At 31.1% G+C, this 25119-nt stretch overlaps 6 protein-coding genes across 17 annotated transcripts; 3 read left to right on the plus strand and 3 right to left on the minus strand.

Moving 5' to 3' along the window:
• Positions 1 to 88: 88 nt before the first annotated feature.
• Positions 89 to 7044, plus strand: LOC111685089 (cytosolic non-specific dipeptidase-like). Of its 11 annotated transcripts, none has more exons than XM_046953955.1 (7): positions 89 to 104; positions 1161 to 1240; positions 1846 to 2080; positions 2138 to 2671; positions 2743 to 2810; positions 2941 to 3457; positions 3516 to 3637. In XM_046953955.1, exons 2-7 carry the CDS (start codon positions 1203 to 1205, stop codon positions 3561 to 3563), a joined length of 1440 nt encoding a protein of 479 aa, XP_046809911.1. In that variant the 5' UTR covers positions 89 to 104; positions 1161 to 1202; the 3' UTR covers positions 3564 to 3637. The 11 variants fall into 11 exon arrangements, with proteins under 11 accessions (XP_046809911.1, XP_046809915.1, XP_046809906.1 ...); XM_046953959.1 differs by lacking the exons at positions 1846 to 2080; positions 2138 to 2671; positions 2743 to 2810; positions 2941 to 3457; positions 3516 to 3637 and adding exons at positions 5140 to 5374; positions 5432 to 5965; positions 6030 to 6097; positions 6371 to 6887; positions 6950 to 7044 and having other exon boundaries at positions 93 to 198; XM_046953950.1 differs by having other exon boundaries at positions 95 to 198; positions 1113 to 1240.
• LOC111685091 (mitochondrial chaperone BCS1) lies at positions 6868 to 8613 on the minus strand. Its single transcript, XM_023447330.2, has one exon. The coding sequence runs from the start codon at positions 8430 to 8432 to the stop codon at positions 7143 to 7145; it is 1290 nt and encodes a 429-aa protein (XP_023303098.2). The 5' UTR covers positions 8433 to 8613; the 3' UTR covers positions 6868 to 7142.
• Positions 8614 to 8855: 242 nt separating this feature from the next.
• On the plus strand, positions 8856 to 10147 carry LOC111685071 (queuosine salvage protein). The gene is made up of 2 exons (XM_023447306.2): positions 8856 to 9256; positions 9318 to 10147. The coding sequence occupies exons 1-2, from the start codon at positions 9013 to 9015 to the stop codon at positions 10091 to 10093; spliced, it is 1020 nt and encodes a 339-aa protein (XP_023303074.2). The 5' UTR covers positions 8856 to 9012; the 3' UTR covers positions 10094 to 10147.
• LOC111685072 (60S ribosomal protein L29) lies at positions 10132 to 10856 on the minus strand. Its single transcript, XM_023447307.2, has 3 exons — positions 10821 to 10856; positions 10465 to 10575; positions 10132 to 10381 (listed from the first exon to the last, which is right to left on the minus strand). The coding sequence occupies exons 2-3, from the start codon at positions 10564 to 10566 to the stop codon at positions 10250 to 10252; spliced, it is 234 nt and encodes a 77-aa protein (XP_023303075.1). The 5' UTR covers positions 10567 to 10575; positions 10821 to 10856; the 3' UTR covers positions 10132 to 10249.
• Positions 10857 to 12370: 1514 nt separating this feature from the next.
• LOC111685079 (rRNA 2'-O-methyltransferase fibrillarin) lies at positions 12371 to 13705 on the plus strand. 2 transcript variants are annotated; one of them, XM_046955401.1, is made up of 2 exons: positions 12371 to 12610; positions 12668 to 13705. In XM_046955401.1, the coding sequence occupies exons 1-2, from the start codon at positions 12514 to 12516 to the stop codon at positions 13498 to 13500; spliced, it is 930 nt and encodes a 309-aa protein (XP_046811357.1). In that variant the 5' UTR covers positions 12371 to 12513; the 3' UTR covers positions 13501 to 13705. The 2 variants fall into 2 exon arrangements, with proteins under 2 accessions (XP_046811357.1, XP_023303083.2); XM_023447315.2 differs by having other exon boundaries at positions 12371 to 13705.
• Positions 13706 to 17639: 3934 nt separating this feature from the next.
• Positions 17640 to 19492, minus strand: LOC111685074 (cyclin-Y). The gene has a single exon (XM_023447309.2). It carries the CDS (start codon positions 18929 to 18931, stop codon positions 17825 to 17827), a length of 1107 nt encoding a protein of 368 aa, XP_023303077.1. The 5' UTR covers positions 18932 to 19492; the 3' UTR covers positions 17640 to 17824.
• Between the last annotated feature and the right edge of the window lie 5627 nt (positions 19493 to 25119).

Below are 25119 nucleotides of genomic sequence, written 5' to 3' on the forward strand. Positions count from 1 at the left end.
TACAAAAAGCACTGTTTTGATGACATTGATAATTGCCATCTGTTGTATTTAGGAATTTTCATAATGTTAAGCTTTTGTATATATTTCGGTAGTATTTGTAAAATGTAAACAAAATATTAAGAAATTTTTAATTTGATCGTAGACTTCATTTATTGTGATTTTATTTCTTAAAAAATAATTAGTAGTACAAAAAAACGGGTATATAATGAAAAATATAAATTTTTTACAAACAGTGAAGAAATTTTCCTCATGATGACTTAGAAATGTAATCTCGACCGGCAATTAAAAATGATAATTACACAGTATAACAAAATTGATAAAAAGGGAATCTTTGAGACCAATCTATAGTTTCAAAAGAATGAATACGAATTTCGCCTCATAATTTTTTCCTTACATCATGATTTTAATATATAGTGTCCTTAAGTGAAAAAAACTCAATTTTTTACCATATCCCAGCAGTTCGACGGGACAGTCCTGAACTGACCGCTTAACCTACCTTAACCTACCCAGGTGACCGACTATTTTAACATGGGCTTGTCCTACGAGGAAGTCAATAATCGTCACTCTACTCCCTACAAAGTGACAGTAAAGAGACAATTGTCTGCGCTCTCGCTTACAAAGGGGACACTAAAGTGACGATAGTCTTCATTCTCGATTACAAAGGGTACATTGTTGACGAATGACCCAAAACATACAAATTACAATCATCCAGGTGGTTAACTATTAGAAGAAATTACTATCTTTTTCGTATGCATTGACTCTTTGTCGAACTGCTGTAATATATGATATGTCATAACATCAAGAAGACAACTTCATTTATAAAAACTGTTCTGATATAGAAAAGTCTAGTAGTATAAACTGATCACTTCATTGAACTAACTATGAGCTCAAGATCATTGTTCCTATTTTAAGTTTAGATTATTTTATGTATTAAATTAAAAAATATTACTATACTAGATATATTAACGAACAATGCTAATACTATTATATCTGTTTTTTGTCGTTTTATCAACAAATAGTTTGTTCCAACTGATTATCAAACAACCAAATCATAAAACACTTAAAATTATTTGTAAATTTCTTTATAAAAAATTCTTACACAACTTTTTTAGATGCAATCTAACAATTTTAGTAAAATTACTATTTTTATTTATAAATAGTAGAATTCATTAACTTATAGAGTGTAGTACCTTTTAAGCAACATGTCCGAACTTCCCAGTGATCTAAACCAGTTGTTCAAGTAAGTAGTATAAAATTGTTAAGCATAATTCTAATTGAACTAAAGATATGTATTACATATAAGCGTTTATATGAAAGCCCTAACTCGATTAGATTAAAGATTTAAAAAAATGTATAAAAAGTTCAAACCAAAGTAGAAATGTTTGAAAGTTAGTTAGTTAGTTAGTTAGTTAGTTAGTTAGTTAGTTAGTTAGTTAGTTAGTTAGTTAGTTAGATAGTTAGTTAGTTAGATAGTTAGTTAGTTGGATAGATAGTTAGTTAGTTAGTTAGATAGATTGATAGATAGATAGATAGATAGATAGATAGATAGATAGATAGATAGATAGATAGATAGATAGATAGATAGATAGATAGATAGATAGATAGATAGATAGATAGATAGATAGATAGATAGATAGATAGATAGATAGATAGATAGATAGATAGATAGATAGATAGATAGATAGATAGATAGATAGATAGATAGATAGATAGATAGATAGATATATAGTTTTCTCATTTCATACAGAATTATCATAAACTATCCTTTTCGCTGGAAATTTCTTTTAATAATTTTATAAAGAAATTTTTTTAATTTCCTAAAAAGTTTTTAATTCATCTTAAAAGTTTTATAGATGACAATAAATCGAAATATATTGATGCCTTAAGAACTGCCGTAGCCATACAATCTGTTTCGGTATGGCCCGAAAAACGAGAAGAGGTAGATCGTATGGTAAGATGGACTGAAGATAAATTAAAAGAATTAGGAGCTGAAACCAGATTGGCTGATATTGGTAAAGAAACTCTAGCAAATGGAGAAGAAATACCATTACCTAAAGTCCTATTGGCTACAATAGGAAAGGTGAATACCAACTATTTCAAAAAATGTATAACATTTATAAATCGAATTTCTTTATAGGATTCGAAAAAGAACACTGTTTTAGTTTATGGTCACTTGGATGTTCAACCCGCTCTTAAAGAAGACGGCTGGGCCACGGAACCCTTCGAACTAACCGAAATAGATGGTAAATTATGGGGTCGTGGTTCGACTGATGACAAGGGCCCAGTTCTCTGTTGGATACATGCCATTGAGGCATATCAAAAGTTAAATATTGATTTACCAGTCAATGTTAAGTTTGTTTTGGAAGGAATGGAAGAGAGTGATAGTGAAGGTTTAGATGAGCTGCTTATGAGTCTTAAAAATGATTTTCTGCAAGATGTTGATTACGTTTGCATTTCGGATAATTATTGGTTAGGCAAAACAAAACCCTGTCTCACCTATGGTCTACGTGGTTTGGTCTATTATTACATTGAAATTGAATGTGCTCAAAAGGATTTACATAGTGGTGTATTTGGTGGGACTGTACACGAGGCCATGCCTGATTTGTGTTGGCTTTTAAGTACTTTAGTGGATAAAAATACTAAGATTCTAATACCGGGTATTGAAAGAGATGTAAGTAGAAAGTGGATATTATTTGGTATTACTTGTGGGTTATGGATTTTATACTTATTTCTTTTTGGTAGATTGTTCCTTTGTTAGACAATGAGCTGGAAATGTATGACAAAATTGATTTTGATGTGGAGGAATACAAGTAAGTGCTGCTTTTATTAATTTTAATTGAAACAAAACCTTTCAGGAGACAAAACTTGTAATCTTCTAGTAGTGTAACTACTTTACTAATTTTTCCGAAACTTAATTGAAAAATATATGCATTATTTTAGAAATGATGTCGGTTCTGTTAGTTTGCCTCACAACGAGAACAAATCCCAATTATTAATGCACAGATGGCGTTATCCCTCTTTATCAATACACGGCATTGAAGGTGCCTTCTCAGAAGCCGGTGCTAAAACGGTTATACCTGCCAAAGTTATAGGTAAATTCTCAATACGTTTAGTAGACAATCAAGATCCTGATCATATAACCGAATGTGTTCTTAAATATCTAAATGAGAAATGGATCGAACGTGGTTCACCCAATAAAATGAATGTGAAATTAATAAATTCTGCTAAATCTTGGTCTGGTGATCCAAATCATCCTCATTATGAGGCTGCTAAACGGGCCATGAACCATGTCTTTAATGTCGAGCCAGATATGATACGTGAAGGCGGTTCTATACCAATAACTTTGACCTTGCAAGAGGCAACGGGAAAAAGTGTTATTTTAGTGCCGGTGGGAGCCAGTGATGATGGTGCCCATTCTCAAAAGGAAAAAATTGATATTTATAATTATATTGAAGGAGTAAGTTTATTTATTTAGGATTATAAAATTGATGCTGAAAGTTTTTTTTTATTTACAGACAAAACTTCTGGGGGCTTATTTATATGAAGTCGGCCAATTAAATTAGATTTGTTATTGATATGTATTTTTTCAGAAATAAAAGAAAATATATACAAATTGTTGATTTATTTATTTGCTGGATTCTACCCGGATTTTAGTGTTTTGAGTTTAATGTTAGGTTCAGAATTAAAATTTCATATTTAGATGCTGAAGATAATCCATATATTAAATAATTCCAAAAGACATAAACAAAATCGGTTATAAAATAATAAACAATATATGTCTGGTAAATATATATAATGAAATTTCGCGATAACTGTGGGCTATACCTTATATTGATTCCATGGATATCTATTAAATATCTGTGATGACTTAATTTTTCCATAAAAATTTTGATTTTTTTTTAATGAAAATACGAAAAATTAGAAAATTTGGTCTAATTAACTTAAATTAAACTTTTTAGGAAAAGTTTTGGCTTAAACACAAAATAAATTATTTTTACTAGAAATATAAACGAACACAGCTAATATTAATATCTGTTTTTGTGCGTTTATCAACAAATAGTTTGCTACCAATATACTTTGTGACCAAAACCCTAAAACACTTAAAGATATTTGATTTAGTATTTAGTAACAATTAAACAATTGTAGTAAAAATACATTTTTATTAAATTGTAGTATTCGTTTATTTATTCAGAGTAAAACATTTAAAGAAACATGTCCGAACTACCCAGTGATCTTAGGCAGTTGTTCAAGTAAGTTGTATGAAATTGTTTAGAATTAAGTGATAAGCATTTTTATTATCTTAATCAAGTGATTTTAATGGTTTTGAAAGTATACTTTCTTTGTATGATTAATAAACAGTATGAGAAAACTAGCGATAAAATCAACGATCCAAGTATTTCTGTTGTTGTTCCATGTCTCTGGATGGAGCAATAGGCTCAATGCCTAGTGGTCACGTATAGTCCGTGCCGTCCCCAACAAACGTCCTGCATGTGGTCAGGGCCCTCATTACACCCAGCACATATTCAACTGCTCAGCCAACCCTACTTCACTCTGTCCAATGTGTTTATGGACACATCCAGTTTAAGTAGCCTAATTTTTAGGCCTAGTCATTGATGTAGAACCCCCCAATTATATTATTGTATAGTTTTACCTGTTAAAACAACAACGTTCCAAGTACATTCCCACGACAATTGGATTTCCCCTCCGGAATGACCCGATTTTCAATCGGCCAAAGATTGTCAACTCAGCAACAGCTGTATCAACCGGAAATCTTTCAGATTTTTAAAAGTCTTAAATAGATTTTATTAACGTTTTCGGTTTAATATCTTTGATCGATATTTAATTTGTAGAAATGTTTGAAAGTTAGTTAGTTGGTTAGTTAGTTAGTTAGTTAGTTAGTTAGTTAGTAAGTAAGTAAGTAAGTAAGTAAGTAAGTAAGTAAGTAAGTAAGTAAGTAAGTAAGTAAGTAAGTAAGTAAGTTAGATATTAAGTTAGTTAGTTAGTTATTTTGTTAGTTAGATAGTTTTCTCATTTCATACAGAATTTTCAAAAACTATCCTCTTCGCTGGAAATTTCTTTTAATAATTTTATAAAGAAAATTTTTTAATTCTCTAAAAAGTTTTTAATTCATCTTTAAAGTTTTATAGATGACAATAAATCGAAATATATTGATGCCTTAAGAACTGCCGTAGCCATACAATCTGTTTCGGTATGGCCCGAAAAACGAGAAGAGGTAAATCGTATGGTAAGATGGACTGAAGATAAATTAAAAGAATTAGGAGCTGAAACCAGATTGGCTGATATTGGTAAAGAAACTCTAGCAAATGGAGAAGAAATACCATTACCTAAAGTCCTATTGGCTACAATAGGAAAGGTGAATACTAACTATACCAAAAATTGTATAACATTTATAAATCGAATTTCTTTATAGGATTCGAAAAAGAATACTGTTTTAGTTTATGGTCACTTGGATGTTCAACCCGCTCTTAAAGATGACGGCTGGGCCACGGAACCCTTTGAACTAACCGAAATAGATGGTAAATTATGGGGTCGTGGTTCGACTGATGACAAAGGCCCAGTTCTTTGTTGGATACATGCCATTGAAGCATATCAAAAGTTAAATATTGATTTACCTGTCAATGTTAAATTTGTTTTGGAGGGAATGGAAGAGAGTGATAGCGAAGGTTTAGATGAGCTGCTTATGAGTCTTAAAAATGATTTTCTTCAAGATGTTGATTATGTTTGTATATCGGATAACTATTGGTTGGGCAAAACTAAACCCTGTCTAACCTATGGTCTACGTGGTTTAGTATACTTTACCATTGAAATTGAATGTGCTCAAAAGGATTTACATAGTGGTGTATTTGGTGGTACTGTGCATGAGGCTATGCCTGATGTGTGTTGGCTTTTAAGTAGTTTAGTAGATAAAGATACTAATATTCTAATACCGGGCATTAATAGAGATGTAAGTTGTGTAATGTTGGTATTATTTGTGAGATATGGATTGATTTGTTTTTTGTTTTTGATAGGTTGCTCCTTTATTACACAATGAACTGGAAATTTATGATAAAATAGATCATGATGTTGAGGAATATAAGTAATTTTCCAAAAAGTTACTAAAAACCGTGATATACGGTTGTCAGATCTTACAACGTTGTCAGTGAAATGTTCAGAAAATGTCTAATAATCGTCTGAACTTACAATTTTTCTTTTGCAACGTTGTCAGAAAAAGCATTACGGAAAATATTGCAAGACAAAATTTGTAAGTTGACAGTATTATTAGACATTTCCTGCACATTTTAGAGCCAACGTTGTAAGATCTAACAACCATGTATACATAGCATAACAATATAAGCATTATATATTTTAGAAAAGATATCGGTGCAACTAAATTGCCTCACAACGAGGATAAATCCCAATTGTTAATGCATAGATGGCGTTATCCCTCTTTATCGATACACGGCATTGAGGGTGCCTTCTCAGAAGCCGGTGCCAAAACGGTAATACCTGCCAAAGTTATAGGTAAATTCTCAATACGTTTAGTAGACAACCAAGATCCCGAACATATAACCGAATGTGTTAATAAATATCTAAATGAGAAATGGGCCGAACGTGGTTCACCCAATAAAATGATAGTGAAAATGATAAGTTCGTCTAAACCATGGTCTGGTGATCCCAATCATGCTCATTATGAAGCTGCGAAGAGGGCAATAAAACATGTCTTTCACGTCGAACCTGATATGACACGCGAAGGTTGTTCTATACCCATTACCTTGACGTTGCAAGAGGCTACGGGAAAAAATGTTATTCTAGTACCGGTGGGAGCCAGTGATGATGGTGCTCATTCTCAAAAGGAAAAGATTGATATTTATAATTATATTGAAGGGGTAAGTTTATTTATTATTCTTGATATAATTGATGCTGAATAATATATCATTTTTTATTATAGACTAAACTCTTGGGAACTTATTTGTATGAAGTTGGTCAATTAAAATAAAGTTTACTTTCGTCATTGGCATTTAGTTTTGTACATAATTGGTGAAACTAAAATTTAAATTGTTTAGTGGTTTATTTTTGGCATAGATTTTATAAATTCCAAAAAAAAACTCTATTAAAAAATAAATTTGCGCAAAAATTAAAATTTACACAATTTTTTCTTTATTCCAAATTTGTGACAAATTATTTACAACATCTTTAGCGGCAGCTGTCTTATGTTTCATAAAGTAGCCTTGAATCTGAGCAGGACTAACGGGTTTGCCAACAGCTAGTACAGCCTTGGCAAAATCGCTAGCATAATCATTAACAGAATTATCCTCCTGCTTGTAGAATCTTTTAAACATTTCCACTAGTTGATATTCCGAACAGAAACCTACATATGTTTGCACATCAACTCGACCTGGTCTTATCAGAGCAGGATCTAAACGATCTAGATAGTTGGTGGTCATAAATACTATGCGCGCTTCAGTAGAGGCGACACCATCTAGACAGTTGAGTAGACCACTAAATGTTACTCTATTTAAACCATCATATGCGGCAGATTGTTTTGAAACATCTTCACGAGAAGCAAAAGCAGCATCAACATCCTCCAATAGAATAATGGACTGTTCTGGTGCAACATTTAGCAGGTGATTAAGGCGATCGTCTGTTAAACCTCTTTCTGATAAATTTAAAAGACATATTCCATACTCTAATTCACCAGCTAATGCCGTAATAAAACTAGATTTACCGCAACCAGGAGGTCCATATAGTAAATAACCTCTGCGATAAGGAATTCCCCGGTCAGTGTACCATTGCGAATTACTTATGAATTCTTTACAATCTGAAATGATTTGCTCACTTACTCCCTTGTCGAGAACAACCGAAGATACTGGTCGACGTCTGCGCGGATGCCCAAATGGTCTCCACTCCGGACCCATAGCAGTATACATAATAGTTTTTCCTTCTGTTGCTTCTAAGGCAAGTTGTCGAGCATCTTCTAAAATATCAAAATATAGCTGCTTATTACGACCGAAGGCAGTAAGAGTTACTGACTCCCATGGCACACCCATATGCAAATCAAGTGTCTGTTGTTCACGATTTCTTTCCACCTGAATCCAAACGCCACGATAATACATTAAATGCTTTCCTATACTAGGAATGAAATCATATTTTGTTTGGACTTTCCCCGTGTCTTTCTGAACAAACGATGTCTCAACGCTTAAATGTTGCGTTTCCCGAGCGCCTCTAGTCGTTATCCATTGAAGAAGCCATTGATATGACTTGTCGCGACAAGGAACTTCTAAAGTTATCATAAAATGTCGTCGAAAAAGTACCAAACCACCTTGAAGACCTTTTCGCAATATTGCTGCACCAGCGCCTATACCAAACAAACCAAATCCAGCTCCAAAATATGGATTAGTTGACAAACTGCCTATTATCTCGCTTAACGGCATTCTTTCCCACAGTTCTAAACCACTTCTTTAACTAATCAAAGTTACGACAGAACTTCTTGTGCAACATCTTCAATCTTCACGAGAAATTTGTTTCTGTTATCCACTCAACCATATGTTATGTGTCAAAATTTGCCTGTTGTTTTTGTTGTTAAAGTATGTTTTCATTATCGGTGTGAAGAAAACGAATAGAGGGAATTAAAAGATATTTTTCATTTTAGGAATTAAAACCCGAGAAGTAAAAATGGGCATTTAAAGCTGGAAAAATCTCATGTACAAAGAATTTCTAAGAAATATGGGTGCATCCGTAATCCATTCCAATAAGAATCTATTTTTTATTTTTTTCTTAAAATTTGACGTCTTCCTATTTATCAGTTACAATTTAACCATCTTATGCTAAAACGAACGGTAACTGTTTTAATTTTGTCGATATACTGCATTACCAAAAACTGCCTTATCCTTTTATCACTTATATTATTTTATCCGGCAACATTGTTTAAGATCAACAGCTGTCAAAATATTTTATTTTTCTGCAACTTCAGCGTCCACTAAACTTTTTTAAGTTTTTTATTTGCCAAAAAAAATGTCTCAAATTCCTTTATTACCTCGAGAATCTGGAGAATTTATAGTGAAAAATGCTAAATATATTAAAGTAAAACCAGAAGGCATTGAAAATCTTTGCCAAGAAATAATTAAAGGCATACAAGACCAGCGCATCAATGTAAACAATTTTTCGCAGCATGATTTGCATCCAAAACCCACAGATGCTTATGCTTTGGAGTGGATATTTGTGGTGGATACATTGAATTTTTGCTTTTGGACGCCCAGTAAGTACTAAATACTAAAATACAAACTTAGAAAAAAACAACGATTTTTTATAAATTCCAGCTGACTATACCAAATATAAGGTAATGGGATATACTGGTTATTTTGCTCTCTGTGCTGCCCTTAATCGAGCCATGCAGGAAGGCTTAGATATAACAAATGCTGAATACTATAGTAAAATTACCATGGACACTGTTAAACATATATTCCGTTCTGATGATGGAATCACTATGGTGCCTTTGCTGGAAGAACGTTTAAAATGTTTTCATGAAGTTGGCCAGAGACTTTTGGAGAAGTGGCAGGGAAAATTTGAAAATGTGATTAAAGCAGCCGAGGGATCAGCTTTAAATTTGTTAAAACTTGTTGTCCAGGAATTTCCTTGCTTTAGGGACGAAGCTGATTTTTGCGGTCAACGTGTAGCATTATACAAAAGGGCTCAAATTCTTGTAGGAGATGTATGGGCTTGTTTCAGGGGTGAGGGTTTGGGAGCATTTAAAGATTTATATCAAATCACCATGTTTGCTGACTACCGTGTACCACAAGTGCTGGTACATTTTGGTTCGTTAGAGTACAATGAAGAATTAATGCAGCTATTAAAATCTGATGAATTGCTAAAGAATGGAGATCCCCGCGAGGTAGAAATAAGAGGAGCTTCCATTTACATAGTCGAACAAGTTAAGGACAAGGTACTGCAAGTACTAGAAGAAAAACATCCCAATATATCCAAAGATCATGTTAATTCCATACTAATTGACCATTTCCTTTGGGATTACCGACGCCAATATGCCAAAGAATTGGAATATATACCATTCCATAAAGTATTAAGTGTCTACTATTAAGTTTTTAAAAGTTTTGTAATAAAAAAATAGTTTGCAAGTTTGTTTACAAAAATATTTTGTATTTTGTTTTTTAATTCCTTAAAAACTTTTTGTAGGCAGCAAATGCAAATTCACACTACATTTAAATCTACTTTTGTTTTGCAATAAACAAACAATCTATTGTAGAGAAACGGGCTTCTTCTTGCCAGCTTGTTCGGCAACACGTTCCTTGAAACGTTTGTCGGCTTCAGCGCGAGACAAGTTGTTCTTGCGGGCAAAACGTTGGTTGGTCAAGAATTTGACATCCATCTAAAATAAATACAAATAAACCAAAAATTAATTTTTAATTCAATCGCCAAATAAAAAAAAAAAAAAAACATTTTATTACTTACACCCATGGTAGATTCGTGGCGTTTACGCATTGGGCGCTTGATGCCATTGCGATGGGCCTTACGGTTTTGGTTGTGGTTAGTGTGATTCTTTGACTTGGCCATTGTACGCTACTGCTTTAGTTTACCAAACATCCATATCACATAAACAAATTCATATATATACAAATTTATATTGTTATCCGCAATTAGAATCCATTGCAATCGTTTTTATAGGTATGAAAAGAAATTAAAGAAATATTTAATTGTATTAGACACATTTTGTATTGTAGTATTGTTTTGTTATTTTCTTTTAAAATCATTAGAAAAATGAAATTTTTAATAAATTATTTAACAAAATTTCAAGAATTGCAACCTACGTTTTTGACAGTTTAGCGGAAAAGAAGGGAGAATTTCGAAAATTTGACAGCCTCCATGTTTTTGTTGACATTTGTCAAATTGTTGTTCGAATTTCGAACATAGTTCCAGCAGACGTGTTTAATTGGTAAATTGCATAGTTGTATTTGTGACTACAGTAGAGTTGCCGTGTATATTTTTAATAGCTTTTTGTTGATATTTTCAGAGAAAATTAAATGTATTTATTTATAGTTTCTTTTACATTAAGTTAGTTTTAGAATTACCGTCTTATGCAAAAACGATTATTAAGTTAACAAATGGTTGTTAAATTTAATAATCGTTTTTGCATAAGGTTCTTAATCTATTAGCTATTAAAAATGGGCAATATTTGTCCATGTTTTCGTATAGTCCCCATACAAGTGGCACCGTAAAACAGTTCTTGCAGTCATAACACTTTTAGAAAGTCAAGTATATCGATGAAATTAAAAAAAAAATTGATGATCGGAACATAACTGACCCTACCCCCGATATAAAGGCCTCTTAAGAAATTGGCATTAACGCATATTACTCACTTTAATAAACGAGTACAGCGATAAAACTCGACACAGTGATGTTTAATTTTAATAGCAACCAAAATCCTCTTAAAAAATTTGTGAAAAAATTCCATAATTGGCCCCAACTTACCTTAAGTAAGTCCCCTCGAAAAAAGATTTAAACACTTATTAAAATTCGACGTAGCTAAATAAAATACTCTTATTTGTATTTCTTATTGTTCACATAGAATTTTTTAGCATTTTTTCCATATCCAAACCAGTTTTTTCGCACGAATTAAGTATTCTATTTTTCGAATATCAGTTTCTTAGATTGAACACGAAATTGTCTCCTAGCAGATTTGAACTATGCTAAAGCACTGCATTACTATAAAAATCATCGTCAAACCAATAAAAACTCTAGAACAACTAGAAAATTCTTGAAATACATTATATGAATTCTTAAATTTTTTTATATTGTTTAAAGGTTTTAGAAAAGGTCTAGAAAATATCGAAATACTAACAAAAACTTGCAGTTTGTTGAGTGAATTCGCAAAGATTTTACAAAAACTGAAATAAAGTTCCAAAATCGTCCAACTTGTTGAAAAAATAACATTTGTTCTTTAAAACTCCGGAAAATCGAAAAATATTGTATTGTATGTATTCAAAATTAAATTCCAAAACAGTTCAAAGGTTTTAAAACTCTTTAGAGAAAGTCGAATAAGCTCATATTTTCTTAAAATTATAAAAAAGCTGAAATCCAACATTCTTGTATTAAATAATAAAATTTTATATTACAGAAAGATTTTACGCCGTTGTTATTAAGACATTTCATTTTATTTCTATAAAATGAACATGAAATATGAAAATTTATTTTATAAACCTTTGATCAATGTTTTTAAAACAAAATTCAGGGCATTTTGGCGATTACAAGTAACATTTACAGTCTAACCACCATTTTGTTAAAAATACAACCCTACCAATTGGAAAACGTCATATCTGAGCTGTGTTTAGTTTACTTAAGTAAACAGTGTTGAATAGTACTTTTCTTCTTCACACAACGTTGAATACCGTTTAATATCGCACGCACGTGGTAAAACTTATAGAAATTGAAGTCCGCGTGTAGTCGTGCTGCTAGAATTTTTTCACATTTTTTTATCAATTAAATTTTAAATAAAAAATAAATATGGGTAAACCAGGATTCTCACCTAGAGGAGGTGGTGGTGGAGGCCGTGGAGGTGGCGGATTTGGTGGCCGTGGAGGCGGTGGTGGTCGTGGAGGTGGTGGCGGCGGTGGCCGTGGAGGTTTTGGTGGTAGAGGAGGCGGTGGTGGCCGTGGAGGTGGCGGCGGTCGCGGTGGATTTGGTGGTAGAGGAGGTGGTGGCGGTCGCGGTGGTGGCCGTGGAGGTGGCGGACGTGGTGGTGGCCGCGGTGGCGGTGCTGGAGGCTTCAAAGGTGGCAAAACAGTTGTTATTGAGCCCCATCGTCATGAAGGTGTTTTCATTGCTCGTGGCAAGGAAGATGCTTTGGTTACACGCAATTTCGTACCTGGCTCCGAAGTTTATGGAGAAAAACGTATTTCAGTCGAAACAAATGGTGAGAAAGTTGAATACAGAGTATGGAATCCTTTCCGTTCTAAGTTAGCCGCTGCCATCTTGGGTGGTGTTGACAAAATACACATGCCTCCTGGTTCTAAAGTATTGTACTTGGGTGGTGCCTCTGGTACAACAGTCTCCCATGTGTCTGATATTGTTGGCCCTGAAGGTTTGGTCTATGCCGTCGAATTCTCCCACCGTTCTGGTCGTGATTTAATTAACGTAGCAAAGAAACGTACAAACATTATACCCATCATTGAAGATGCTCGTCATCCCCACAAATATCGCATGCTCGTCGGTATGGTCGACACCATATTCGCTGATGTTGCCCAACCCGATCAAGGTCGTATTGTAGCTTTGAATGCCCAACATTTCCTTAAGAATGGTGGCCATTTCGTTATTTCCATCAAAGCCTCTTGTATCGATTCGACCGCCCAGCCTGAAGCTGTATTCGCTGCTGAAGTCAAAAAGATGCAAGCTGATAAATTGAAACCCCAGGAACAGATTACACTTGAACCTTATGAACGTGATCACGCTGTAGTCGTTGGTGTTTATAGACCGCCTCCTAAGAGCTCATAAGCATTTGATCGAGGCCATAGCCTCAATTAGCTTTGGAATTATATTTTTTAACTGATACAAAACTCTAGATTTAAGTATTCCTTTTACTTTTTATTAATATACGTTTTTTTCCTAATTTTGCAAAGTTTTTATATTAAGTTAATATAAAAGAAAAACTATATACAATAAAAAATGAACTTGTAGAATCAAGTTAACAAAAAAAAAACGAAAATTGGTTTATTGATTATTTTACCTAGTTTCGGATTAAAAAACCTCATGTAAAAAAAGAAAACAAACACATGTGGTGTTTGATGGCTTGTTTTGAAACTTGATGGGAATTGTTTACTTTTTGTTGTAGAAGCAGGTTTTTAAAAATGGCGATAGATTCTTACTGGCTTGAAATATCTGGTATTTATGGATAGAAAATGTTTATTTCTATAAAAATCAAAAACCTTTTTAAAAGCACTTTTGTTAAAAAAAAACTTATTTTGAGATTTTAAAATAATTTATAAAATAACTTATTTTATAAATTATTTTAAAATCACGCTGTAGTCGTTATTATTACTTATTTTAAATAAGTTTATGTACATATCACAATATCTTCCAAAATTGTTTCTATGTATCTATCTATATAATTATCTATCTGCCTGTCTATCTAACTATCTATCTGCCTATCTATCTGTTTGTCTATCTACATATTTATCTATCTAGCTTTCTATCTATCTAGCTTTCTATCTATCTATCTATCTATCTATCTATCTATCTATCTATCTATCTATCTATCTATATATCTATCTGCCTATATAGCTTTCTATCTATCTATCTATCTATCTATCTATCTATCTATCTATCTATCTATCTATCTATCTATCTATCTATCTATCTATCTATCTATCTATCTGCCTATCTAGCTTATTTTTCTATCTATTTATCAATCAATCAATCTATCTATCTGCCTATCTAGCTTATCTATCTATCTATCTATCTATCTATCTATCTATCTATCTATCTATCTATATATCTATCTATCTATCTATCTATCTATCTATCTATCTATCTATCTATCTATCTATCTATCTATCTATCTATCTATCTATCTATCTATCTATCTATCTATCTGTCTATATATCTATCTATCTGCCTGTCTATCTAACTATCTATCTGCCTATCTATCTGTCTGTCTATCTATCTGCCTATCTAGCTTTCTTTCTATCTATCTATCTATCTATCTATCTATCTATCTATCTATCTATCTATCTATCTATCTATCTATCTATCTATCTATCTATCTATCTATCTATCAATCTATCTATCTAGCTTATCTATCTTTCCATCTATCTGTCTGTCTATCTAACTATCTATCTATCTATCTATCTATCTATCTATCTATCTATCTATCTATCTATCTATCTATCTATCTATCTATCTATCTATCTATCTATCTATCTATCTATCTATCTATCTATCTATCTATCTATCTATCTATCTATCTATCTATCTATCTATCTATCTATCTATCTATCTATCTATCTATCTATCTATCTATCTATCTATCTATCTATCTATCTATCTATCTATCTATCTATCTATCTATCTATCTATCTATCTATCTATCTATCTATATATCTATCTATCTATCTATCTATCTATCTATCTATCTATCTATCTATCTATCTATCTATCTATCTATCTATCTATCTATCTATCTATCTATATATCTATCTATATATCTATCTATCTATATATCTATCTATCTATCTATCTATCTATCTATCTATCTATCTATCTATCTATCTATCTATCTATCTATCTATCTATCTATCTATCTATCTATCTATCTATCTATCTATCTATCTATCTATCTATCTATCTATCTATCTATCTATCTATCTATCTATCTATTTATCTATCTATCTATCTATTTATCTATCTATCTATCTATCTATCTATCTATCTATCTATCTATCTATCTATCTATCTATCTATCTATCTATCTATCGCGCTGTACGCATGTAGGAAGGTCATTGGTATGAACTGGGGAATTAGTCCCAAGACTGCAAAATGGATCTTTGACATGGTTCGAGATGTATAGAGCGCTTGTCTTGGCAATAACTCTAGGTAATTAGTTTGGTAGGTAGTTAACAAGGTTTCTTGTATGGTGGGTATGGCTAATAACATGCCACCAAGAATTGTCTAGCTATTAGCACATTATGTTGTCCGATAGACAGCATTCAGCATTTCTCATGCCTGTGATTATCATTTGACATCTTGAACTTTCCGTTTTCGTTATGTAATTGGAACTACAGAATGTATTTGAAATAATTTCTAGGCAAAAATTAAGCAAATTTATTCAATAAAATATAATTTTCTATATAGGAAACTGGGAACTCATTGTAGTTTAATGTAGAATAAGTTATCTAATGTCTTAAAATAATAATTACTTACATATTTTTAAAGTATAAGGTTAAATTTATTACCTTTTTTTATTGAAACAAAATTTATATTTTAATTTTTTGTTGTTTTTCACTGTATTTTTAAAATCTATTCTTAATAATTTATTACAAAAAATAGTTAGAATCAAAATTATATATAAGAAATTTTATTTTATTATTGGTTTCGTTTTGTTTTCTTTAAGGAAGCTTCTTAAAAACTATTAAAAGTAGAAGAGTTTCTACAGAAATATTTTAGTTAAAATTAATAAAATATATAAATAAAAATAATAAAAAATAATAATAACATAAAATTTAAATTCAATAATAAATTGTAGTTTTTGGATTTTTGTTTTACTTTTCTTTAAATATACAATACAATATACACAAATAATCAAAATAAAAGGAATAAAATAATTTCTATTTTTTAGTTAATGTTTTATAATTTTAGTTAGTTTTTGTTGTTTTCTTTGCGTTTTGTTTTATAGAAATATAAAATATAGCAGCCAAATAATTTAAATTATAAATGTGTGTGTGTGTGTTTTTTTAACGAATTAAGTTCGTCCTTGTTTTTTTCGGGAGTTTAAAAATTGCATATTTTACTTTTGTTTTTTTAATTTTGTTAATTTATTAATTTTGTATTATTTACTTTACTACTTGAAATCTACTAGTTTTAATATTTTGAATATTTTAAAGTTATAAAACTAAATTTATGTTGCGATTAAATCGGATCCAATTCCGAGTCGAAGTTAGTAGGTAGTTTGTACTATGTATATAGTACATTTATTTGATTTGTGTTAGAGATTAATAGATACCATTAGATTGGTTTTGAGAATTCTTTTACATTTTATTCGACTTGTAAGGATTTGAAATTTTAGCAAAAGTTTTACAATAAATTTTAATTATTTATTTAATTTCTTTAAATTATAAAGTTTTAAGGGCGGAAATATTCAATTGAATACTAATAGAATCTAGCCGTCATATAACCAATTTGTAATTTCTATTCTAATCCGATATTTGTTTAGAATTTAGAAAGGTATCGGAAATGTCTTTGAAAGGTCTCTAAGAAGTCTCTCTACTGATAAACATAATGTCTATCTGCAGCTCAAACCATTTGAGTTGTATTTACAAGGACAATGTACTAATATCAAAGGAAAGGTCACTGTATTGTCTCTCCTTTGATATACATATTGCCTATCAGCAGATCAACATCTTATTTTGTTCGGATATTTCATATCATCGATATTCATGGACGATTTTTATGGTTTCAAAACTAATAATCATAAATAATCTCAATTCTACTTTAAAAAGTAAAAGAAGTAAAATTTGATAAAAAACTTCTCTTGGTTGAAATTGACATCTTTGGCAGCTTCACCAGAACATTGCTAGGCAGAGCTTTTAAAATTTCTATTCATTGCCTGTTACTTCTTTAATCATCTTTAAATCTTATCAAACTTCAATAGTTTGTCTTATTGAAAATTATGTTGGAAACTTGGAAAAATTTTATCGCAACATTAATTCGATTTATACTTAATATTTCGTTTTTATTTTTTAATTTTCGTATCTAGTATTTTAGCATTTTGCTAAGCAAATGCTTAAAAAAAATGTTTTATTTTCGAGAGAAATTGTTGTTAGTTCTATATATGTTTGTCTAAAAGTCTTTTGTCTGTCCGTCCGTCAGTGGTTGGGAAAATGAGTGTGTGTGTGTTAGAATGTGTCTCTGTTGTTTGGTTGTGGGTGTGTGCATAATAGAAATATGTTTTGGCAATTGGTTTCCTTTTCTCTTTTTTTGTTTTGTTTTCTTTTGCTTTATAAAGTAGGTTGCAGCAAACCATTTATAACTTTGGATTTTGATAAGTGAACCTTATTTTATTTTTTTCTTTTCTTTTGTTTCAACTTTAATAAACTAATAAAAATCACGATAGTATAGCAACACTACGTCTGGGTCCACCTTGACTGATATTGTCCATAGAGGACCATTTCTTAATGCCATTCTTTAAAGCCTCAGCTGTGACCTTATCCTGCATAACCCTCGACATGGCCTCCAACTTTTGGGCTCTCTCTTTCGATAGTGGTTCTGTGGGGAATGATAGTTCATTGGCCTCGGCTAGTGTGCGTAAATCGAAATAATACTTGGCATACACCGATGAGGGTACATTAATGTTGAATTGCAATAGTTCTAGAAATTGGCGTTCCAACTCATTCATATCTTCAACCGTAATGTCTTTTAAGATCTGACAATAGTCCACATTCCAAACAGCCTGATCATCCCATACTTTGGAGGCTAGTAAAATGGCGCCTAATACCATGCGCTTCCAGTTGCAGGGAGCCACATCTAATTCGGCATACGTTAATAAACGCTCCAAATAGACTAGTGTAATAATGGCACATTCAGCCGTCAACTGGGCGGCATTGAATAAAGTGCGCACAAATTTATAAATTTGTCTATGTTCTGGATTGTGGGTATCGTAATCATCGGGCACCGGATCGTGTGTCAAAGGGTGTAGTTTTTCATCGAATATATCTAAGCGCCGGTCGAACTGTCTGTTCTTAATGTGATAGTAAATAGCTAGTGACACACACTTAACCGTGTTCTTTAAATTTGGCTGTGAGACAGTGCTGTCATCTAGAAAGATGGTAGAACAAGAGGAAGATTTCTTCAAGCCTCCCGTAGAATTCTGTTGAGCGATTTGGTGTTGAGATCTTTTGCGTGTTATACCACCATTTTCAATCTTGGAACGTTCTAAAAACATTGTGGCTGCTGTAGGATCTACCGAGGGATCCTCCTCCCCTTCTACACCTTCACGTTCTGAGATATGCTGCAGATGCTGTGGATTGTCATTCAACTCTTCGTTGTGATGAACCGCCGCAGTAGAGGCTGTACCATGACCATGGCCATCCAATTGATGCTGCGAATTGTGCTGGTGTATATGATGCCGTTCTTCGTAAACGGGCGGTATGTCTTTTGATTTTCGATCCGATTGTGGACTCGAATAGGCACAGCAAGAATTTTTATTACCCATTTTTTTTTGTGTAAATTTACTCTGTGTTTGTGTGTACGTGTGTCTATTTGTTTGCCTACTGCTGCTACCTTTAAAGTGGCAATTTATTTCTAATATTAATAATTATAAAAGTAATGTGTATTGTTTAGAAATAAATAAAATTGTTAATCTTGTATCAATAAATGCAAATGATGTTGTATTTCTTGTTTATTTAACTTTACGTATTTTCTTCGTAAGTAATGTTTTTCTTTTTTTACTTTATTTTATTGCTGTGACTAGTACTTGGTGGCAGACAAAATTATTATTTTTTTTCATTAGTTTTGTGTGAGAGTGTTTCATTTCATTCTTTTAAGGAATCATATTTGTGGTTTGTTTTTTCTAATTGTCCAATCCGCGCTTGATACCTTTTATTTACTCATTTTTTTGGCACTTTAATTAATAACTAATATAATGACACACATTTTTTCCAATTAAACAATCCAAATACATACGCCTAATCGTTTAAAAAAATTTACTTTAACTTTTTTTCTTTCTACACCTTTTTTTCTCAAGTTTTATTTAATGCAGAAATCAGACATCTACGCCGACTGAAATTAACAACGACGTCTGTTATTAGAATTCTTTGCGGCGGCTTAAATTCGATTACAAGCCGGCTAAATGTTACAAAGAGTGTTTTCATTTTTTACCGGTAATAAGAAAATGTTATTAATTATTGCCACAAAAGAACAACAACATAATTTTTCTACAATCTAACTCTTAAAAAAAATAATTTAACAATAGTTCTATAAAACTTATTATTATTTTAATTTTATTTTTTTGTAAACCTAGAAAAACTAAAGTTTTCACATATATGCTAAAAAAATTTCTAAAAGATTACAAAAACCAGCGAAAATTAAAAATGTTAATTTTGTAAATACCAAATAGTCATAGTCTTTTCAAAATTAGCAAAAAGTATACATTTCAAACTTTAGTCTAAGACGATTCATAAAATCTTAAATTCTTATGAAATAGATGGCAGCAGTTTGCTACAGTATTGCCAGACGTGAAAGAAAATCAAAATGGTTTTTGGCTTTACTTAGTTGTATATATAATTATTTTAACATGAGAAATTGTAAGCAGAGCATATCATACAGATGTCTCTGAGTTTCCAGAATGTCAAATTACATATAAAAAACATTGAAATTTATTAAAACTACACAGAAATATTTTCACAAATTGTCACTCGCTATCACCTCATCCTTCAAGTTGCTATGAGAGGTACTGCGAATAACCCGATTTGGCTGAAAACCTCACACAAACACGTGTATTTCTTAAGGGGCATAGGCCACTTTAGTTTGACGCAGCACATATAAAAAAACTGATATTGCTGTGCACAGCTTGACGAAATTTCTGTGCAGAGTATTCTTCTTCCTTCTGTAAATAAAAAATAATTATGTTGATATACCATAAAAATATTGAATAATATAGACTAGACTATAGACTAGACTATAGACTAGACTATAGACTAGACTATAGACTAGACTATAGACTAGACTATAGACTAGACTATAGACTAGACTATAGACTAGACTATAGACTAGACTATAGACTAGACTATAGACTAGACTATAGACTAGACTATAGATGTCTAATAACAGTGTAAACTTGCAAATTTTGTCATTAATGCTTTTTTTAACGGCGTGGCAAAAGAAAAAATTTAAGTTCAGACATTGTTAGACAATTTCTGAACATTTTACTGACAACGTTGTAAGATCTGACAACCGTGTATCACGGCTTTTTGTACTATTTTAAAATTTCGAATTTTATTACTTGAGGTTATGAGCAAATAAAAACTGTGGGTGTTAAAAATCATAATCAGTTATGAGATGTGATGTCATTAAGCATTGATATGATAGCGTTTAAGAAAATAAAAAAAACAATAACAGGTATTTAATACCAATATAATTGTTTTTCATATTGATGGATATTAATTGTTCTTCTAACAATAGTCTATAGACAAGTTATAATAACGATTTCAAATATGACATATCGAGTGTTGCTCCCTCAAGATACGGGTGTTAATTGATTTCTTTTTGTTTGTCTATTAAATCTATACAACCTACAGATTTTTTGTCATTAAGTAAAGAAAATTGTTATTATGATTTGTTATCTTATTACATATTTGGTTAGTTTAACAATGATAAAGTAAATAATACAAATGAATAATTTATTTAACAAAACATCTGTTTTTTTCTACTTTGTTGAAATACTCTGAACTCATCTTTTTCAAAAAAAAAAAAATGTCAAGAAATTGTGATATGTCAAGAATAGAAAAAATACGCCTTAATTGTTGTTCTTTTTAATTGTTTTCTTTTCATTAAAAATATATCAGACATTAAAGCAACTAAAAGATAACAAAAGTATCTGCCGACAGTGGAGAAGAAGGAGAGACAGACCGTTAGTGTCATTTCTAAGGATGTTTAAAAGAAAGAAATCCTTTGAAAATATTTTCTTAGATATTGTATCTAATTGTTAAATTTATGAGATACACTAAAGTAGTGCAGAGTGGTTTTAATGATACATACATGGTGGTAGAAACTTGAAAGAATGCTTTCTTTCTTAATTTATTGCGATTTTCAGCATGAAAATGAACCAAAACCTTTGGAAAAGTTGATCTAAGAGTAGTTATCGAGTAAAACGACCCAAATTATTTGATTGTCTATCAAAATCTCCCGAATCAAGGCCCTTAGAGATGCTGTTTGGCATTCTGAAGAGCTGGGTCGAAACTCGCAGTTTTAGAAAACATTGCAGCTTTCGAATGGCTTAAAATCCGCTTGGGATTAATTACGAACTACACTAGTAACTAATCTATTCCTTAAAGGTGTTTGGAACTCAATTATATAATTTCGAATAAATCAATTAAAATAGAAAATATAGATAGATAGATAGATAGATAGATAGATAGATACATACATACATACATACATACATACATACATACATACATACATACATACATACATACATACATACATACATACATACATACATACATACATACATACATAAAGCTAAAAAAGGTCGAACCATAATGTAACCCTTATTATATTTGTTAGGCGTTATCAAACTTATGTAAACTTTTGTCGAAGTTTTCTAGAATCCGACGACAATTTGTATAAATTTTAGTTCCTTAAAATTAACAACTCGTAACGTAATTTGTTTCACAAAAAAAGAAAAATATACATATTTCAAATTTTCCACCAATTAAGTAACATTTTTATCTATTTGTTCAGCGTAATGACGGCCAAAGTCACGTGCGTGCATAATGATTGTGTTGAAAGAGTGGGAATAGACAAAAAATTATACAATTGTCGAATAAAGCTTTTTCATTCGCCTTCAATCGATTGCATAGACAAACGAATTTAAAATATTATAGTCAACCCTCATTTTGAACTTAGTAACTCTTTATTAAATATTTTCCACACATAATGATTTTTTATATATTTTTATTATGTTTATTGAAATACGGTTAAAGCGTAGCCACCCCTATTGGAATCGTAAAGATGCAATTTAACTATTGGGAGAATGTAATAAAAAGATTTATCAAAATTAAGCTTTTTATAATTTGACGGCGTGAATCCAAACTTTAGAATCATAAAAATAAATATGTAATTACTGCAATAGTTGTAACATAATTCCAACTTTTGATTTTTATAGGCCATTGGAGGGGGGTTGTATGTATTTCCAGTAAAACCCGTAGGTTAGTTTGTTGACTGACAAACCTGTCAGTACGGGGGCCTTGAATCCGATTCTAACCGGAAACACTAAGGACTCAACAGGCTTGACTGTGCCAAAGCACAACTAGGTTAACTAACTATCTAGCTAGCTAACTAACTAACTATCTAGCTAACTAACTAACTAACTAACTAACCAACTAACTAACTAACTAACTAACTAACTAACTAACTAACTAACTAACTAACTATCTAGCTAACTAACTAACTAACTAACTAACTAACTAACTAACTAACTAACTAACTAACTAACTAACTAACTAACTAACTAACAAACTAACTAACTAACTAACTAACTAACTAACTAACTAACTGAGTAACTAACTAACTAACTAACTTACTAAATAACTAACTAACTAACTAACTAACTAACTAACTAAATAACGAACTAACTAACTATCTAGCTTACTAACTAACTAACTAACTAACTAACTAACTAACTAACTAACTAAGTAACTAACTAACTAACTAACTAACTAACTAACTAACTAACTTACTAAATAACTAACTAACTAACTTACTAAATAACTAACTAACTAACTAACTAAATAAATAACTAGCTAATTAACTAACTAACTAACTAACTAAATAAATAACTAGCTAACTAACTTACTAACTGACTAACTAACTAACTAACTAACTAACTAACTAACTAACTAACTAACTAACTAACTAACTAACTAACTATCTAGCTAACTAACTGAGTAACTAACGAACAATCTAACTATTTAACTAACTAACTAACTAACTAACTAACTAACTAACTAACTAACTAACTAACTAACTAACTAACTAACTAATTAACTAACTAACTAACTAACTAACTAACTAACTAACTAACTAACTTACAAACTAACTAACTAACTCACTCACTAACTAACTAACTAACTAACTAACTAACTAATTAACTAACTAACTAACTAACTAACTAACTAACTAACTAACTAACTAACTAACTAACTAACTAACTAACTAACTAACTAACTAACTAACTAACTAACTAACTAACTAAATAATTAACTAACTAACGAATTATATATAGGCAAAAACTAGAGTTTTACTCCAGAAATTTAGTCATCACTAAATACTTCGTTAATATTAGGTTTTGCAAAAAATTTTAGTGACTAAGTTATTGCTTGTGTAATGTTATTAAGATAATGCCGTTAACAATATGACTTTACAATTGTTGACATTAAAGTAAAACTGTTACTTCAATTGCCGCTTGCAATTTATCTATCATTTTCTCTCCCTCTCATTCTTAAAACCATAATCCATCACGTTTTAGTAAAGTTAACAAAAATCATTTGCAACACGCTAATGCTATTAAACAACAATCAAATTATTATGGAATATTGTGATTTATATTAGAGAAAAAGTGCAGACAATAAAAAAATACCACCCCCCTCCAAATCGATTACACAATTACGTTTTCCAATCGCTAGAAAAAAATAAATTTCAAACAAAGACTAACATTTTTCACAGTAAAATCCCTTTTCATACGTATCCTCTCTATTGCAGTTACGAGTGTACTTTGAGTATCTTCTTTATACGAAAAGGAGCTTATGAAGTACATTCATGTAGTACTTGTGGATCTAAGAAAAGAATACGAATTTAAGAATTCATTGTGCCATAATATAAAATTTATCATACTTAAGCAATTTTTTTTTTAAAAGCATTATTGTCTTTTAAGTCTTTGGCAAATTGAATTGCGTTTCACATACAAATTACATTAGACTTCATGTCACTTGCGTATTGAGTTCTTTATCCCTCTTTATCTATTTGTATTGATGTGAGTGAGATATTATTAATGATTTTAGACTTTTTGCGTATTTTGTTTTCTTTTTTTATTAAAGTAATGAAAGGAAATTATAGAAAGGTGCAAGAAAATCTTCTGTTTCCTATCAGCCATTTTTGTATATTTCCTCTAGATGGAAGGAAATTGACAGTAGTCCATCAAGCAGATGATCTACTTGACATAGTGATATACATATTTAAGTATACTTTAGTCTTGTCTATAATCTAGTCTATAGTCTTGTATATAATCTAGTCTATAGTCTAGTATAAAGTCTAATCTATAGTCCATTCTATAGTTTAGTTTATAGGCTAGTTCAAAGTCTAGTTTATAGTATAGTGTATAGACTAGTTTAAAATCTAGCCTATAGTCTAATCTATAGTCTAGTCTATATTCTTGTCTATAGACTAGTCTATATTCTAGTCTATAGTCTAGTTTAAAATCTAGTCTATAGTCTAATCTATATTCTTGTCTATAGTCTAGTCTATAGTCTAGTCTATAGTCTAGTCTATAGTGTAGTCTATAGTCTAGTCTACAGTCTAGTCTATAGTCTAGTCTATAGTCTAGTCTACAGTCTAGTCTATAGTCTAGTATATAGTCTAGTCTATAGTCTAGTCTATAGTCTAGTCTATAGTCTAGTCTAT

The sequence above is a fragment of the Lucilia cuprina genome, chromosome 6, assembly GCF_022045245.1.
Source record: "Lucilia cuprina isolate Lc7/37 chromosome 6, ASM2204524v1, whole genome shotgun sequence".
NCBI lineage: Eukaryota > Metazoa > Arthropoda > Insecta > Diptera > Calliphoridae > Lucilia > Lucilia cuprina.